At 37.0% G+C, this 18,857-nt stretch overlaps 1 protein-coding gene across 7 annotated transcripts in view; it reads left to right on the top strand.

Annotated features, from left to right (window-relative positions):
* ALLC (allantoicase) overlaps positions 1–18,857 on the top strand; it is a 64,265-nt gene that overhangs the window by 40,273 nt on the left and 5,135 nt on the right. For all 7 annotated transcript variants that reach the window (XM_016428593.2, XM_016428592.2, XM_007476180.3 and 4 more), the window contains 5 exons: positions 219–298; positions 1,889–2,021; positions 11,031–11,186; positions 14,507–14,580; positions 17,295–17,403. In XM_016428593.2, the coding sequence (XP_016284079.1) occupies positions 219–298; positions 1,889–2,021; positions 11,031–11,186; positions 14,507–14,580; positions 17,295–17,403 (552 nt within the window). The remainder of the gene's footprint in view (positions 1–218; positions 299–1,888; positions 2,022–11,030; positions 11,187–14,506; positions 14,581–17,294; positions 17,404–18,857) is intronic.

The following is an 18,857-nucleotide window of genomic DNA, read 5'->3' as shown; positions in this document are numbered from 1 at the left end:
TTTAAGAAGAGTGGCAAAGGCTAGGCAACTGGAGAGTATCTGAGGTCATATTTGAACTCAGGGCCTCCTGATTCCAGTCCTAGAACTCTAGCCACTATGCTACCTAGCTGCCCTAGTTGACCATTTATTTAAGGATATATATTAATTTTTAAAAAAATCTCTGCTATTCAACAATAAGGTAAAGATCATCACTCTATGTTGGATTTTATTTCCTTCAGAGGAGATACCAGACATACCAGCCAGAGGATCAAAATTGGGATGTGCTGCCACTTCTGAGGAATATGAAGCCATTGACAAGGTATGATACCAAACAACTAAATAATGTTTTAGAAATGCATCATCATTTCATCAAACCTCTCTAAGCCTCTCCTTGACACTGTTGCATGACCATTTAAAAAAAAAATATCACTTTGTGTCTTAGAATCAATACTGTGTATTGGTTAAAAAAAAAAGAGTGGTAAGGGCTAGGCAATGGGGGTTAAGTAACTTGCCCAGCTAGTAACACAGCGAGGATGTGTCTGAGACCAGATTTAAACTGAAGACCTCCCCTCTCAAGGCCTTGACTCTCAATCCATTGAGCCACCCACCCACCTGCCCTCTATGATTCTTTTTATAAAATGAGTGGAATATGTTACAAAGACCTGCCGTAGATTTTATCAGCAGGCTCATGGAAATAATTATGAAAGATATTGTAGTTTTTCATTCTTGCCCATGAGATCTTTTCTGGAAAAGACTTTAAACTGAGAGACCCTCTTGGAATATCATTGCAAATATGCCCAAAGTTTATGAAGCATATATTGTGCTGAATAAGACACAGAGCATTGAGAAGAGCAGGGAGTTTGGGGAGGGATAGAAAGTTTGGAGAAGACTTGGTACTTGCCCTCATGGAACTTACACTCTAATAGGAGCCTAGGCATTAGCTGTAATAGATGTAAATCTAGAGTAAATGTTTAACAATTGGCTTTCCCCACAAAGTTTTAGCTCTAGAAATAAATAAAACAATAATCAAGGCCTGACTTACTGATTTCCAAAGTGTAAATTTTCATATTGAAAATTAGCCAGTTCCATCTGGCTCTAGAACCATCCTAGCTGTTATATACAACATTATAAAATAAACAGATTAAGGCAGTCCAATACTTTAGTGGGTATATGGTCACTGTGGAAGAACTAGATTTCTGCCATTTTCCCATTTTCTCTACAGAGTAGTAATGAGGGTGGGGGAGGCAACTGAGATATTGCCCTGAAATTTAGATGGTACAAAACTTTATACCAGATAAGTTTCTGGACCTTTTCTGCTCTTCCCCCCTTAATCATTGGACTCTGTAGCAATGGTATAGTGTTCCAAGGTCTTCTATACTGTGTTGACTTGGATATTTCCTTTTCCCATTTTTCCTTTCCCCCAGTGCTTGATTTGAGGGTATAGTTAATACCGCTTCTCCAGGTGCAAAATTTGCCAATTAACAGTTCTGTTTGTCCCATTTAGAGACAGTATTGCATAATGAATATGGCCTTGGAGCCTGGATGACCTGAGTTCAAGGCATGTTTCTGACACATGTTGATCATATGACCTTGGGCAAGTCTCAGTGCTCTTAGGAAACTCTCTATAACTCTTACATTATAGAGAAGGTTGCTGAGCTACATTGGCAGAGGAAGTTTCTCAGTGGGAACTCTCTACAACAGTGAAATCAGAGGTCTAGTCACTATACTTTATTCCTACTAAACTCTTAGAATTTGATTCTACTGATTTCTACTCAATTATTCCAGTAGGCAGCTGAATTTCAATTTATATGACCAAAATTTCCTTCTCCTTATGTCCCACAAATTGGTAAGATGGAGAAATTTGTTTTGCCAAGAATCAGGTCTTTAACATATTGATATTTTTCACTAGCTGAGGTCAGAAAAATGGTGTTGTCTGATTCCTATGGAAGAACTCAAACCAGGATATTCAGGAACCAATCACAATTATTTTCCTGTCTTTTCTCAACAAAAATGGACTCACTTAAGACTCAACATCTTTCCAGGTAATGCAGGCATTCATTTCTACTTCTATGGTTTCTTCCCTTTATTTAGGAAGAAAAAAAGAGAGAATTACTTTTTATTCTGTATAATTTCTTCAGATTTTGAGGCTGTTTCATCCCCTTCAAACACAATGTAGTCCTTATTAGTTGATTTACAATAAGTCTGTATTGAATCTACTTGCCACACACATAGTAGGGGCTTAAATGTTGGATTGAATTGAACCACTACCGTGCACTAGGATCTCTAGTTTGGAGTTTTAATCCCAAATTGCAATGTAATAATAAACTAAACTGCTTTTTTGAGTCCAGGGTAAATGGTTCACCCCTTCTTTCAGTTCACTAAAGGGTCTTTCTCAGCTCTGGATCCATGTCTACTTGGACTTGGTTTTGACCTGAAGGATTCTAGTCTTCAAAAAGAAGGGTCTGTATCTTTTTTTCAATCTCTTTGGCTCGTTATGCTCTCTCCCCAAAGCCCTTGGGAAAACTGTCTAAAATTTAGGTTCAGCTATGTGTAGTATCTCTCAAAAAGTGGGAAGTAGGAAGGTGTTCACTGTACAGTTTAGGTCAGGCATAGGACAGCTATTTCCTTTACACAGAAGTTGTGCTAAATACTCACAAGGGCCATTGGTTCATGCTATAAGAAAAACTTGATGAAGCAATAGCAATAATATAACTATTGTTACACTTTCTTGGGAGGTTGAGGTTTGAACATTATAATATGAAACAGTTTGTAGGATCATTGAATTGGAATTTCACTTAAATACTTTTCTTCATTTGCTCTATGTTACAGCAAACTAGGATGGCAGCTAGTTTTGCAGTAACATAGGAGGTAGATAGGGGAGGTGCAAGACCTGGAATTAGGAGGATCTGAGTTTAAATCCAGATACAGACACATACTAACTGTGTGACCCTGGGCAATTCATTTAACTTCTGTCTACTTCACTTTCCTTTTCTCTAAAGTAGGGATAATAAGAGCACCTAACTTTTAAGGCTGTTATAAGGATCAACTGAGATAACATTTATAAAATGCTTAACATATAGTGGGCAGCTGGGTGGCTCAGTGGATTGAGAGTCAGGTCTAGAGATGGGAGGTCCTAGGTTCAAATCTGGCCTCAGATGCTTCCCAGCTGTGCGACCCTGGGCAAGTCACTTAACCCCCATTGCCTAGGCTTCCCTGATCTTCTGACTTAGAACCAATACATAGTCTTGATTCCAAGATGGAAGGTAAGGGTTTAAAAAAAATGCTTAACATAGTGCCTGGCCTATAATAGGCATTTAATAGATGCTTGTTTCCTTCTTGCCTCCTCTACTTGACTTTCCTTTGAAGCTTGGCACTCCATTTTCTGCCTCAGTGTTTTTGTTTTTAAACCCTCAACTTCTGTTTTGGAATCTATTCAAGCAATTGTCCCAAGGCAGAAGAGCAGTAAGAGATAGGTAATTGGGATTAAGTGACTTCCTGGGAAGTATCTGAGGGCACATTTGAACCCAGGGCATTCTGCCTAGCTCTCTATCCACTGTCACATTCCCTCAATTCATTAAAAAGAAACCTGAACCTTTATCTTCTGCATTAGAAGCAATACTAAGTATCAGTTCCAAGGCAGAAGAGACGTAAGGGTGAAACAATTGGGATTAAGTGATTTGCGTAGGCTCACACATCTGGGAAATACCCTCAATTCATTTTAACAAACTTTGTGTAACACTAATAAAATAGTTTGTTCGGATTCATGGCTACTGTTACTCAGCAGGATTAATATATCCTTCGTGGCTCTGCCTCTACCCACTGGCAATTCTCTATCTCCTCCTGGCTTCGGCTGTTTACAACGAATCAGTTGAACTTTACATCAGGATTTAAGAACAAGAACTGTTCTGTAAGCACAAACTTTCTAGTTTCCCTTAAACTGGAAAGCAATGTTATGGCCAATTAGTCAATTAGCATTCATTAAATACTCATGATGTGGTGCCAGGCTCTGTGCTAAGTGCCAGAAGATCAAAGAAAGGCAGAGAGAGAGAGACAGAGAGAGAGAGACAGAGAGACAGACACAGGGAGACAGACACAGAGAAGGAGAGAGATGACAGGCATTGAGAAAGGATTAGGAGACAGAAAGGAGACACAGAGGCAAGATATATATATATATATTATATTTATATATATATATTATATATATATATCTTGCCTCTGTATCTTGCCTCTGTGTCTCCTTATATATATATATAAAATATATAAATATATATATAAGCATTTCACAATTTTTTATTATAGATTTTAATGTTTACTAGACACAAAGACATATGTAGATCCTACTCTTTTTTTTCTATCAGACATTTATTTATTGCTTAATACTGATGAGGAAATGAAGGTCTACAGAATGAAGAGATCCACCTAAATTCACAGTCAGGTGGTAGTAAAGCCAGGACAAAGATCTGCTATAGGCAGTCTCATGCTGGGTACTGAGGAGGCAAGATGAACATTACCAGGTTCTTCTCTGAAGGAGCTTAGAGCTTAATGGTGGGAAGGACAGATTCATAAAGAACCACAAGGAAAGACAATAAAATGAGCTCCACAGGAAGTTTCAGGGAACTTTCTATGAGAAATCTGAGTGGGGAGTAGTAATTTCTTTCATCTAAAGAGGCCAGGGAAGAGTTTCAGGGAGGGCACTGGATTTGAAAGACTACATTGGCAGTGATTTGGAGGGAGAGAAGAGAAAGGGCAATCATACCATGACACAATACTGAATTTGTCTAGTGGAATAAAATCCAAACATTATTTGGGGGTTCTTGATGGTTTTGATTAAAAAATGAGGGAGGATATTAACTTGCTAAAGTTACATGGTAGCAGAGGCAAATCTTCTCTAACATTAGGTCTAGTCATAATGCTCAATGATCCAAAATATTGATATTTTTTTGTAGTCTCTATCTTCCTGATTTACTCCTTACATCATATTTTCCTGGGCTTTATACCAATACTGTTAGTTTCATAAGTGAAAAAAATTTTTTTTTTAATTTTAAACCCTTACCTTCTGTCTTGGAACCGGTAAGGGTTTAAAATTTATTGGTTCCATGGCAGAAGAATGGTAAAGGCTAGGCAATGGGGGCTAAGTGATTTGCCCAGGGTCACACAGCTGAGATGTGTCTGAGACCAGATTTGAACCCAGGACCTCCCATCTCTAGGCCTAGCTCTCAATCCATTGAGATACCCAGCTTCCCCCTTAGTTTCATAAGTTTTGAGTAGTATGACTTCTATAATTCCATCCAAAGTCCATTGAGATCCAGTTTGATCAAATTTTTCTTTTTTTACATAATTAGAAGCTAGTCTCTAGAGAAGAATTTGACTATAAAAAAGGAGTTTCTTAATTTTTATTTTTAATACTATAATATTTTTGTGACTTGGGGCTTTTATGGATCTAGATATGCTCACTAGTTATATAGACTTACCAGATGTGTCTCTTTTTTACAACTCCTGTCTGTATGGTCCCAAACATCTTCTATTAGGGATTCTGCCTAGTGTGCTAGGGGACTACAGGAGGGATGTCTTCCTTTCTCTTAATATTGTAAGGAAACTAACAGAATGCACAGCATGTATATCAGTTATCCTTTGTTGCCTTTATATCTCATCTCATGTATTTTTTTCTGCTCTCTCTGACGACAACTAAGTGATCGAATACTGGGCCTGGAGGCAGAAAGACCCAAGTTAAAATCTGATTTCAGACACTATTAGTTATGGGACCCTGGGAAATCACTTAAGCTCTGTTTACTTCAGTTTCCTCATCTATAAAATGGGGAGAATAATAATATCTATCTCCCAGGGTCATTATAAAGATCAAATGAGATGATATTTGTAAAACATTTAGCATAGTATCTGGAACATAGTAGGTTAGCTATAATAACCTCAAATAAAGATTTATTACTACCCATCCCAAGTCCATAACATTAACATTCTTTGAATGGGTTTATTTGGTGAGTTATGGAATACTTCAGTAGTTTCTGAAAAACTAAAATTGAGGATCATCCAAAAGAAAATGGAGTAGGTTGCAATTATAAATGAAGACTACTGAAGGAGAATCAGATATTAAGAATATATATCATCAGGGAAATTTTACTGAGCTCTTGTATCAAAATCCATGGCGGCAGCTGTAGGGAACTCATACTGAAATGAAATAGAATTTCAAATTGAATAAAAAGTGCTTTCTATGTACTAACCACACAAAAGGTAAATGATAAAGCTTCTCATTTAGTTAAAAGGAATAGACACATAAATAAAAATAATTCCAAATAAGATATAAAAGGGCAAGAGAGGTGCAAACAAGTGTTGATGATTTCTGATTGGGGTTAGAGAAATTTCTTTAAATTTTTTTTAAATTTTTGTTTTTGTGCAAAGCATACTTTCTTATTGGTCACTGTTGTAAGAGTAAATTCATATGTAACCAAAACTCCAAAATAAAACTACTAATGTATTTATGTGAAAGATTACTCCAACAGTTCTTTCTCTGAGACTGATAGCATTCCCTATCATAAGGCCTTCAATTTGTCTCAGATCATGAGAGTAGCCAAGTTTTTATAGATGAACATCATCCAGTACTGCTGTTATTGTGTACAGTGTTCTCCCAGTTCTCTTATTTCACTCCACATCAGTTCCTGCAGATCTTTCCAGCTTTTTCTGAAATCATCTTATTTTTTTTAATAGCACAATAGTATTCCATCATTGTCATATACCACAATTTGTTCAGCCATTCCCCAATTGATAAGGGAATTCTTTGCTTCTACAAAAAGAGCTGCTACAAATATTTTTGTACAAAGAGGTTCTTTCTCCCTTTTTATTAACTCTTTGGGATATAGACCCAGTAATGGAATGGCATTACCAGATCAAATGGTATTCACACACCTTTATAGCCCTTTCAGTATAGTTCTAAATTGCCTTCTAGAATGGTTGGATCAGTTCACCACTCTACCAACAATGCATTAATGTCCCAATTTTGCCACGTCCTCTCCAATATTTACACTTTCCTTTACTATCATATTGGCTAATCTGATAGATTTGAGGTGGTACCTCAGCATTGTTTTAATTTGTATTTCTCTAATTATGAATGATTTAGGACATTTTTTTCACATGATTATTGATGGCTTTTATTTCTTCATCTAAAAAATTGCTTATTCATATCCTTTGACCATTTGTCAATTGGGGAATGGCTTGTATTCTTATGAATTTGACTCAGTTCTCTATAAATTTGAGAAATGGAGCCTTTATCATAGACATTTGTTATAATTCCCCCCCCCCCCAGTTGTTTCATTAGGGAAATTTCTTAAGGAGGTGGCATTTGAATAGGATGTTGAAAAATTAGGAGTATTTGAGGCATAAGGAGCAGGGTAAAAAAAAGGCATGGAGACAAGAAATCACTGATAATGTTTGGGAAATGTTGAGTTTAATTGTCCAGGCATGAAGAAGAATATTGTATGTCATCTGTAGACCTTCATTTTTGAAGAGGACCACTAATGCCACAGGATGATTGTCTTAAATTGTTAATGAATGGATTTAAGTGAGACAGCATTACACAAAGTCATCAGCCTCACTCTCTCAGAGTCATTGAAGTGCAGTGTCAAGAAAAAAATTAAGACAATTGTCAATGGTCCAGGAAGCCTGGATGAGTGAATGAAAGGGAAAAAGTATTTGTCAAGCACTTAGTGTTTCCTAGGCTCTGTGCTGAATTCTGGGTATAGAAATTTAAAAAGATATAATCCCTGATCTCCATGAGTTTATGACAGGAGAAAACAACATGTACAAGGGGTTGGAGGTCAGGAAGGGAGCTTTGGTCAGAAATGTCACTAATATGGTGAAATAATGTCTAGTGAAGTCAATGGACATTCTCTTCCCATATGTAATGTTACTACTGTTTTGACTAATGTACCCAGAACAAGATGTTGAAATAGGCAGTGGGGGTGGAGAATGGGGGTAGCTTAGATTGGAAGGGCAGGATCAGGTTATGGAGGGCCTGAATGCTAAGTGGATTTTGCATTTTATTTAGTGTATAATATGGAACATTGGCATGGTAGAATGATGGCCATTTCTTATAATCAGGAGTACCTGAGTCCAAGTCTGATCTCAAGTCTTCTTTAGCTTCATGAAATGGGCAAAACATTTAACTTTTCAGTGCTTTCTCTCAGCACTCCAGGCAATTCAGTATAAGTCTATGTTATAATTGAGTTGTTGCTCTGCATTGGGGGTGGTAATTTCCATACTGGGTGTTCCTTACATTGATTTAATAGACATATAGGGAGGCTTGGAAGAGTTTTGAGCAGAGAAAAGTAATATGATCAGATTTGTGAATAAGGAAGATAAGTATCCAGTTGCAGATTTCAGATGTGAGGAAAACACTCTGTAAACCATAAAGGAACCCTTGTAAATGTAAGCTTTTATGTTATTTTTCATATATTCAGCAAACATTTATTAAGTTGTTATAGCCTGTACTCGGTGTTAGGGAAAATAGCTTAAATATGATGACCTCTCCCTATTGGAGCTTTCAGGGAATAATCACAGATGACTAGAATAATATAATAAATATCATATAATTAATATAACTATAACATGACACAATAAATTTTCAGATGGCACAAAACAAAGTACAATGTAAACTTTGAAGGGATTGAATTGGGGGGAGCCAGAGGAGAGGAAAAGAGATTGGCAAGGCTTTTTTAGTTGTCTATAGACTAGTAATGAAGGGAATAGCAAAGGATAAATAGATAAACATCAGGTCAGTTCTAACTATGTCAGTTAGGGTCCTAAGTCCTAAAGCTTCATATATAAGTGAGAAAGACAGTTCCTCCTTGTTCTCTAGGAGCTTATGATCAAATGTTGTTCAGTCATGTCTGACTTCGTGTGTCCCCATTCAGGTTTTTCTTGGCAAAGACATTGGAGTGTTTTGTCATTTCCTTCTCCAGCTAATTTTACAGATATAGAAACTGAGGCAAACAGGGTTAAGTGACTTTCCCATGTTCACATAGCTAGTAAGCATCTGAGGTCAGATTAGAATTTAGGAAGATGATAACTCTTCCTGACTCTAGGCCTGGAGTGCATTCTAAGTAGGGACCTATCTGCCCCATATTCTAATGAAGAATATATGTAAAGAGGACCAGAATGCTAGTGCTAGGGAAGTTTTGAGACCTAGATTCAGAGAAGATAGGGTAAAGGCTCACCTGTTAAATCCACGGTAGTTCAAGGGCTAGAATCTAGATTTCTAGTGAAGTGGAGGTGGAGGAGATACTGGGAAAGGATCTGTCATAAAAGATATTATAGACATAGGACATAGTGACTGATTGAATACAGAAGAGAGAAATCAAAGATGATAACATCTCCATTCTGAATATCTTTTTCTCTAATCACAAAGCTATCACCTTGGTATAGGCACTCAATTTATATCTATTTTATTGGAATGGCCTTTTGGTTGAAATTTGAGACCAGAGCCTTTCCCCACTCCATTTCTTCAATTCAGTTTTGCCAAAGTGATCTCACTAAAGCGCAGTTCTGGTCATGCCACCTTTCTGTCCATTCCTCTTGCATAAATTTTGTATGTACATTGTTGTTTGTAGCTCTTAACCCAGTAGAATGTGAGCTCCTTGAGGGCAGGGGCTGTCTCTTTTACTTTCTGTGTATCCCTAGCACTCAGGACTTTGCTTGGCACAAAGTAGTAGTAGATGCCTGATAAATACTTGTTTCTGAATGATTGATTAGTTTTCATCCTGGCTAAATGGGGGGTACCAAGCACAGAATAGGAAATTCATAATAAGGAGCTACTTTGAAGGGGAAGATAAATTTGTTTTTGAACATGTTAATCTTCAAAGAACATACAAATGGAAGTGATACCTTTTCTTTTTTGTTTTTTGATGTTTTAATTGGGATTATATAAATAAGACCATAGTCATTGATGGTTCACCAAGATCTTTTTAAGATAAACAACACTGTGACTCTATTGAATGAATGAAAAAATGAATGAATGAATGAAAACATTTATTAAATACTTGCTTTTTGCATGTGTTGTGCTAAGTGTTGGGAATAGAAATAGAAAAGTCCTTGCCCTCAAGGGGTTTATATTTTAATGGAGGAGACACTACATATAAGGGAAGTAGTGACCAAGTAATAATGTTTTAGTTTGGAAAGTCAGAGGGAAAGTGAGTAGAACCAGAGGGAAACATATTCTAGACATATCTTTTCCAGAAGCATTGGCAGTATTGATTTTATTATGTTTCCATAGCTAGAAATGGATGATGGGTGAAGGTTATGCCCCTGTAAATAGGCAAGAAGATGGATATGGGAAGAAGCAGGCAAAGTGAAGTATGACTAAATATAGTGAGGTAAGTTAGCACACTAACCAATCTTGTTAGCATGGGTTTCATGGCAGAAATCCCAGAGGTGAAAGGGTTAAAAGTACTCCAGTACATGATCTCTGATCAAGAGGGTACAGCTGGTCAATGACAGGCAAGAATGTATATTGCAAGTCCAACTGTTATAAAATATGGCTAAGGCATTTTACTACCATATGGGCCCATATATGTGTTCAAATCCCAGCTCTGTTAGTAACTGTGTGTGTATGTATTTTGAAGAGTCATTTTTGCTTTCCGGTCCTCTATTTCATTTTCTGCAACACCAAGGAGTATTTCTAATCTGTTTTCTAGTGCTAATTTTATTGATTAAAGTTCACTAAAATCTGGATTTAGCCATAACATTGCTACACATTTTTAAGGTCTAGTAAATAATGCTATGAGTATATTGATCTTGTTAGGGTCTTAGATATTGATAGCTGATTGATCCTTATCAGGTGGAATAAGAGCGTTTTGATTAATGAGAAAATGAAATCTGAGAATATCACATATATGTGTATACAAATACACACACATATATGATCTATTTAAGAAGGATGGAGAGGCTGAGAAATTGGCACTGGTTCGGGTAGTTATTAACTAAAATTTGGGATTACAAAAATTTCAAGAAACCAGATGATTTACTTTTTTTCTTCTCACTTTCAGATGGTGGAATCGCCCGCCTGAGGGTCTATGGTACTGGACAAAAAGACTGGTCTTCTGCTGACCCTAAAGAATTGATTGATCTTGTGTCAATGGTGCATGGAGGGGTTTGTGTGGGCTATAGTAATGCTCATTTTGGACATCCAAGAAATATTATAGGTAAATAAGTGGTTCGGGGGTTTGCTTTATAATAAAAACAAAACAAAACAAACTAGAACAGATGTCAAGTAGCAGCAAGCTTTGGAATCATAGAAGTTGGTTTCACATCCTTGTCCTGCTGCTTTATCACCTCTGTCACCATAAACAAGTTGCTTTCCCTTTCTGGACCCTCAGTTTTTTTGCTTCCTAAAATTAAGAAGTAAGACTAGATTAGGTGTCAAACAAGGACAGCAAGGACAGCCAACTGCTAGAACAAGATTAAAATATAATTGGGAAATATTTAACAAAACAAAAATACAATAAAGCCTAGATAACATTCAATTTAAAACCAAGGCAGTATGTGGCTCATATATATGGTTTAGTTCCATCCCCCAGTCTCATTTTGATTTAAATTTTACACCATAGGATCTGATAATCTTTAAGGTCTTTTCCTTCTTTGGAGCCTTTAATTTCAGCTTTTTTTGCAGCTCTATCGCCATCCTAGGAATTAGGGACACAGAACTGGCTCATTTGGAAACTTTCTCACAAATGCAGAACTCAAATTAACAGTTTTGGTATTGAGGTAAACAGCATAAATCATGCCCTCTAATATGCTTTAAAAAACCTCCTTATCTTCTGTCTTAGAGCTAATACTAAATATTGGTTCCAAGAGAGAAGAGAAAAGGTTAGACAATTGAGGTTAAGTGACTTGCCCAGGGTCACATAGCTAGGAAGTGTCTGAGGCCAGATTTCAATCTAGGATCTCTCATCTCCAGGCCTGACTCTCTATCCACTGTGTTAATGACTGCCCCACTTAATACTTAAAAATAAAACAAAAACCGACCCTTGCCTTCTGTCTTAGAATGAATATTGTTAATTGGTTCCAAGGCAGAAGAGTGGTAAGGGCTAGGCAATGGAAATTAAGTGACTTATCCAGGGTCATACAGATTTGCACTAGACCCAACTCTTAATAGCTATCTAGTTGCCCCTCCTTTAGTAAAAAGCTCCTAACCTTCCAACTTGGAATCCATAGTCTGTATTGGTTTCAAGGCAGAAGAGCAGTAAAGTCTATGCAATGGAGATTAAATGACTTGGCCAAGGTTACATAGCTAGAAAGTATCAGAGGCCATATTTGAACCCAGAACCTTCCATCTTTAGGCTTGGCTCTCAATCTACTGAGCCACCTAATTGCCCCCATAACACTTCATTAAAAGTTGACATTTGTACAGCCCTTTACAGTTTGAAAGCATCTTTTTCATGGATTGTCATTTGTTTGACACAATAACCATTTGAGATAAATTATGTACATTATGTGTATGTGAATGCCATCATCCATATTTTATAGATGATTTTCAATGTATTTGGCAGGGGGTTTCCGTATAAGACAACACATTTGTTCCCAGGACCAACAGCTGCTTATTAAAATTGGTCCTAGGCTGGCTGGATTTGTATCTTAGAGTCTGGTGTCCTGAGTAACCAACTATCTGATGGGTAGTGAATAATCATGGAGAATACAGAATTCTCTCACAGTTATTATATGAAGATGGAAGATGATTCCCCAGTCCCTGTTTGACACAGTCATTTAATGGGTCTATGAGTAGTTCAGATGTACTTTCAGGAACCTGGGATAACTCGGTGGTCTTTTTTTTTTTTTAAATAGACTCTTAGAATCTTTGGATTGGAAGAAACCTTGATGGTTGTGTAGTATAATCCATGTACTAGAATCTCTTTTGGCATCCACCTATATTAGCATACTAACAGGTAGTGAGTCATCTAGCTACTGTGAGAATACTTCTCATCACATTCAGTTCATTCTCTCCAAGAGAGTCTCTTCTTCTATGGGACTGTGATGAACTGAGGTTCATCAAAACTTCATCTATAGACATTTCACCCACTGACCCTAGTTCCATCCTTTGAATAGATAGAATTGGATCATGAAGAATTTGGAAAGCATCAAAGGGGATGGGGAGGCAGAGAGATTAATTAGGATTTTGCAATAGTCCAGGCAAAGATCCTTTTAAACAGCTGACTACAGATTTGGGGTTCTCCCATTAAGTCTTTTCTTCTTCAAAATAAACATTGCAGACTTCCTTAGCAAGTCTTATCTGCTCCAGCTTTTCAACATCTATTTTAAAATATACTGATCACAGGGACCTATGTTTGGTGACAGTGCTAGAACTGGAAAAAATTAATCTGTTGATTTCTAGTTTTCACCCAACATTTTTTTTTTTGCTGTGAGATTATGAGCAGCTTTATGTGTACATGTGTGTGTGTGTGTGTGTGTGTGTGTGTGTGTGTGTGTGTGTACACAAGGAGGAGCCAAAATAGGGCAGCATGTCTTAGGAGGGGAATGTGGGGAAAGGGTGAGGCAATAGTTTTACCACTTAGTTAGGTGGTATCTAGGGACTGACTTTATTTGATTGATTTTATGTCTATGGGCTTAATACCAACCGGAATTGATCCTTCCCATCAAGCTGCCTTCCTGAGTCATTGATTCCAATAGCCACCAAATAAGCAATCAATCAATATTTTCAAATGTCTCCTATGTGCCAACCACTTTGCCAAGTAGTGAGAACACAAAAACAAAATGGAGGCAGATTTTGCCTTCATGGAGCTTCCATTCTTTTAGTTGGAGTGCCCAGGGAAATCATGTGAATTTGCTTTACTCTGGCAGTTGGTGTGGGCCCCTAAGGTTGAATGGTATATCCCCCCAAACTTAGCAAATACCCAGGCTACAGTGGATTCTTGTCCTTAATTGAAGCAGACTGTGATGATCACCTTGTGTTTATACTTTTTTAGATTCCCTTGCCCACTCATTCATTCAACAAACATGTATCAAACACTTTGGGTGTGCAAAATACTGTTCTAGGCACAAGCTAAAAAGTTTAGAGGGGGAAAATCCCCTAAGGTCATGGAACTTAGCAGGGATTATAATACCAATACAGAGAACTACAGTATGCAACATTGCATGATAAGCACTTCAGAGAGGTGCAAAGGCCCATGTGAGATCTGAGAGGGTAGGTGGTTATTGATGTAGGGGACCAACCATAGTGATTCTATAATATTATTTTATGATATCAAATATTTTATGATAAATACATCAATAGTAGTAGCACTCTTTCCTAATTTTTGGCATGGGTCATTGAACAAAACAATAAAAATAACATTTGTTAGCCCTATGGTTATGTCTGAATTTATAGGATCATTAGCTATAATTCAAATGATATATGTAGGAATTCTTAGGTAGTTAGAGCCCGAAATTAAAATTACCTCTAGTGAATGCCTTGTTACCTTTGAAAGAAAACTATATAACATGCTGTTGCATATTATTTTTTAATAAGGTATAGGAAAAGCAAAGTCCATGGCTGATGGCTGGGAAACTGCAAGAAGACTGGACAGGCCACCAGTATTACAAGTAAGGAGATGAAATGTGACTGTGGTTTGTAAGTGCAATTCAATTCAACAAATATGCTAAGCACTTATGATATGTGAGACCTTGTACTAGGTCCTGCGGAGATAGAAAAAACATAGACAATCTTCTTTACTCTTTTTTATCTTTATTTTTAAATGAAACCCTCACTTTCCATTGCAGAAGAAGCAGTAAGGGATAGGCAATTTGGGGTTAAATGTCTCATCTAAAGGTCACAAAGCTAGGAAATGTCTAAGGTTAAATATGAATTCAAGACCTTCCAACTCCAGGATTGGCTCTCTATCTCCTGAACCATGTAGTTGCCTCCAATCTTCTTTATTCTTATATGCTTTATTTGGAAGGACCTGGGAGGGCATAGAACATTTACACAGATAAGTAAATTTTTGTTAAAAGCAAATAGAGTATAATTTGAGGAGGAAGAGAGATCAGGAGAAGTTCCCCAAAAGAGCTGGGGAGCAACAGAAGTAAGTCTTGAAAGATCCTGAAAAGAAGTATCAGAAATGAGGGAATGAAGTCCAGGAGTTGGAGACCAGTCTAATGGAAAGTCTGAGAGGTGGGAGATAGGATGCCACATTTAAAAGAATAGCAAATAGGCTAGTTAGATTGGAATGTAGTTTGTGTGAAGCTGAGTAGTGTATAAGAAGCTGAAAAATTCTTAATAAAGCTTTTTCTAAAAAAGTTAAAGAAATTCCTATTTGTTTTAGTCCTGTCTGAAGTTACTATGAATGCTTTTTGTAGAAATTTAGAGATTTCAAAGCACTTAAAGATTTTGAGTAACACTTGATAAAAAAAAAACAAAACTCTGAGACCAGATAGGCTAGTTATTGTTGATGACATTGCTCTATACTCTTGGAACATTCAATCAGCAAGCATTTGTCAAATGTTTACTATGTTTCAAGAACTTTGTTGGGCATGACAAGAGACAAAAATAATTTTTTGCTTTTAATTAGCATTGCAACCTAAAGATATAAAATTTTCTTGTCAGATTTGGGGAGAAGTCCCTTCAAATTAATATTGTGTAAAACTTGCAGATCCAGAAATTACACAGCTAAAGAGTTGTGGTATGGAGATTGGAATACTTGGGCTCAGGTCCTCTCTCTAATACATGTTTAGTTCTATGATCAGAGGTAAGTCATTGAGCTCAGTGTGTGAAGAAAAGATCCCAAGTCTACAAATTACAAAGGTGGTTTTTTCTTCTTCTTTGAATTGTGAAGAGAGTTTCTATAGTCAGAGTTCCTCATGCCTATGAAGAATAGGTTTGGGGAAATGATAATATGCTCATAAAATGTATGAGCACTTTCTCCTTAAGTGGGGTGATGGCTTGAATTCTCTCAACCACTCCTTTATTTTAGAGATCATTTTGGATGAAGACCTTCAGAGATCTGGGCAGATCCCTCTCTTTATGTAAAGATATGAACAAGGATGTTGAACTAACTAAATGTAAAATTGTGGAGGAATGGCCATCTTAATTTTCTGAGACTGTCCCCACACTGATGCTGTCTCAGATACATGAAAATCTAGACCATTGCATTTGAAAATATTCTTTGGTTATCTTGAGGGACGTGTGATTTCTTTTTTTTTATGGCTCTAATAAAGATTCTTTCACTAATAAAGATTCCAGTGCTCCTATGCTTATAAGTTATGACTGAAAATAGAAACTCCCTACATTCCTTTGTGGTCCATTCTATGTGATTGAGCTTAGTGAGGCTGATCCTTAGGTGCTAGACTACATGCCAATCCTTAGGCCTCTATCTGAAGACTTTTTAGCTTGCTAGAATCTATTAGAGATTGTACTTTTCTGCTAAAGTTCTCTTAGGACCACTTCCCTACCATGATGAGGATCTGAAGGAATACTGCCCCAGAGATCCTAAAAAAACTTAGGAAAACAAAATAAAACAACTCTTCTCAATATTTACAGTGCTAAGAAAAAATTTTCCATTTTGGTCATTTGATACCTAATCTTTCCTAAACCTTTCTAGGAGAGGCCTGATCTTAATTCCACAGAGATAGGATTATGGTAGAGAATATTTGCCTTCTGTCTGTGGAGTTAAATCAGCTGGAAGACAGACTGTTTTAAGTGTATAGATTTTAATGGGAAAAACTTGCCATCTAAGAGGAGGTTACATATGACTCAGAAGATATTCATCACTGATTGATTGGTGTTTACTGAATATACTCATGCCTCAATTATGGCCATGAAACTATCAAAGAAATATCCCTCTCTTCTGAGTAATTTCCAGTCAAGTTCAAAGCAGAATTTCTTAGGTGGATCTTAGTTTTTAAATAAAACTTTCAGAGAGTTGGGTATATAATTTCTTTTTTTTTCATTTTTCTTTTTTTTGGGGGGGTATATCATTTATGAAAAGATATGAATAAGGATACTGAGCAGTATGAAAAAAAAATATGGAGGAATTCTCATCCACATTGTTGGGAGCAATGACCACATTGAAGAGATTATAGGTATATTGAAATATAGAAAATTGCCGGACAGGTATTTTCTTTGATACTTTGAGATTTCTATGATTTAAAATTAAGAGGACAACTATTAGGAGTATTATTAGGTTTTTGGATTTTATAAGTGAGTAACAGAAGTAAATCTTGTTATTATCCTTATACAACATAGGGAAATACTCAAAATTTATAACTGAACCTTAATTTTCTTCAAGGTTTCAAATGTGTCTCTTCTTTTTAAATTCTAGACTAGTGAAGATGGTTTTCTCCAGGTGCCAGGAGGTGAATGGGCGATTTTCAAACTGGCACATCCTGGTGTAATCACTCAAATAGAGATAGACACACATCATTTTAAAGGTAAGTGAAATTTCATTAACATATGCACTGGAGCATTATTAATGATAGCCTGGTTAGAAATTCAGGATCTCATTTGTGTATTCCAGGCAAAGCATAAAAATTGCAATCCCCTTGTGACTGTTCACAGGAGGGTTGATGACATTCCTTATAATTAAGACATGGAGGCTGAAATCTCAAAATGAATCCCTGTGTACTTGGAAGGGTAGAATTTTCTGGTATTAATAATATATGAATTTATACAGAAGTAGATAGAGAGTTTGGTTCAAGGCTGATCTTTGACAACCCTGACTGTGTCTCAGGGAACAGGAAAATCACTTAATATTTCAGTATCTTAGTCAACTTCCTAAGACTCTAAATTGCAGAGAAGGTATTGTTGTGCTTTGGTGGAGGGAATTTCTGCACCAGGAGTTTAATCACTGGGCATTCCCAATACTCAATGGAATTCCATTTCCAGTAGGGAGAAAATCCCTAAATCTGATATTTCTATAATGCTTCTTTACCCCATTGCCACTTTTTGTGATACCTAATGCCATGGAGGGCTGCTAGATGGTGCAGTGGAGAGAATACCTGGCTTGGACTTTCCAAGTTCAAATATGGTCTCAGATGTTTACTAGTTGTGTGACAAGTTAACTCACTTAACTCAGTTTGCCTCAATTCCTCATCTGTAAAATGATCTGAAGAAGGAAATGGTAAACCGCTTTAGTATCTTTGCCAAGAAAATCTCAAATAGGGCCACAACTGAAACAAAACAGTGCTATGGAAAAAGCCACAGTTTGATTTGCCTTGCTGCCCACTTCCAGCACTGGATGCTAGGTATGAAGTGGTTGAGGTCCTTACAGATTCCTCTTTCTTGGGGTAATGGCCTACAACCACCTAGGACATTCCTCCTATAAAAGTGGAAATTCACAAAGTACCTCATATCAGCCATTTATACCTTAGTGTAAATGGAAGTTGCTGTGTTCTCCCTCCAAAGGATATTTACATTTTAAGCCTTGTCTCCAGTTGTGTGATAAAAGGATTTATCTTTTCCTTGATAAAGAAATCTCTGGAATCTGTGGGGACTAGGTGAAAGGCAATATTTTGGCAGGGGTATGGGGTATGTGGGGGTAGTGGAGGGGGGGCTGGGGGAGAATAGGGAAGCTCCTTCCATCATTTCATTCTGAATGTTCTGTAGACATTTCAAATTCAAACAAAACAAAATAAAACACATCCAACAGAACTCCCCCCCCCCCAACCCTTACCTTCCATCTTAGAATCAATATTGTGTATTGGTTCCAAGGCAGAAGAATGGTTAGGGCTAGACAATGGGGGCTAAGTGACTTGCCCAGGGTTACATGGTTAGGAACATCTTTCTACCCAATTTCCTTCTGTCCCTTCTGAACTCTCCTTTTTCTGTCAACACCATCATTCTTCCAATTTCCTAGATTTTCAATCCTAGCACTATCTATTATCCA

This window comes from Monodelphis domestica, chromosome 1, assembly GCF_027887165.1.
Source record: "Monodelphis domestica isolate mMonDom1 chromosome 1, mMonDom1.pri, whole genome shotgun sequence".
Taxonomy (NCBI): Eukaryota; Metazoa; Chordata; class Mammalia; order Didelphimorphia; family Didelphidae; genus Monodelphis; species Monodelphis domestica.
This window is presented reverse-complemented; position numbering and strand designations above follow the sequence as displayed.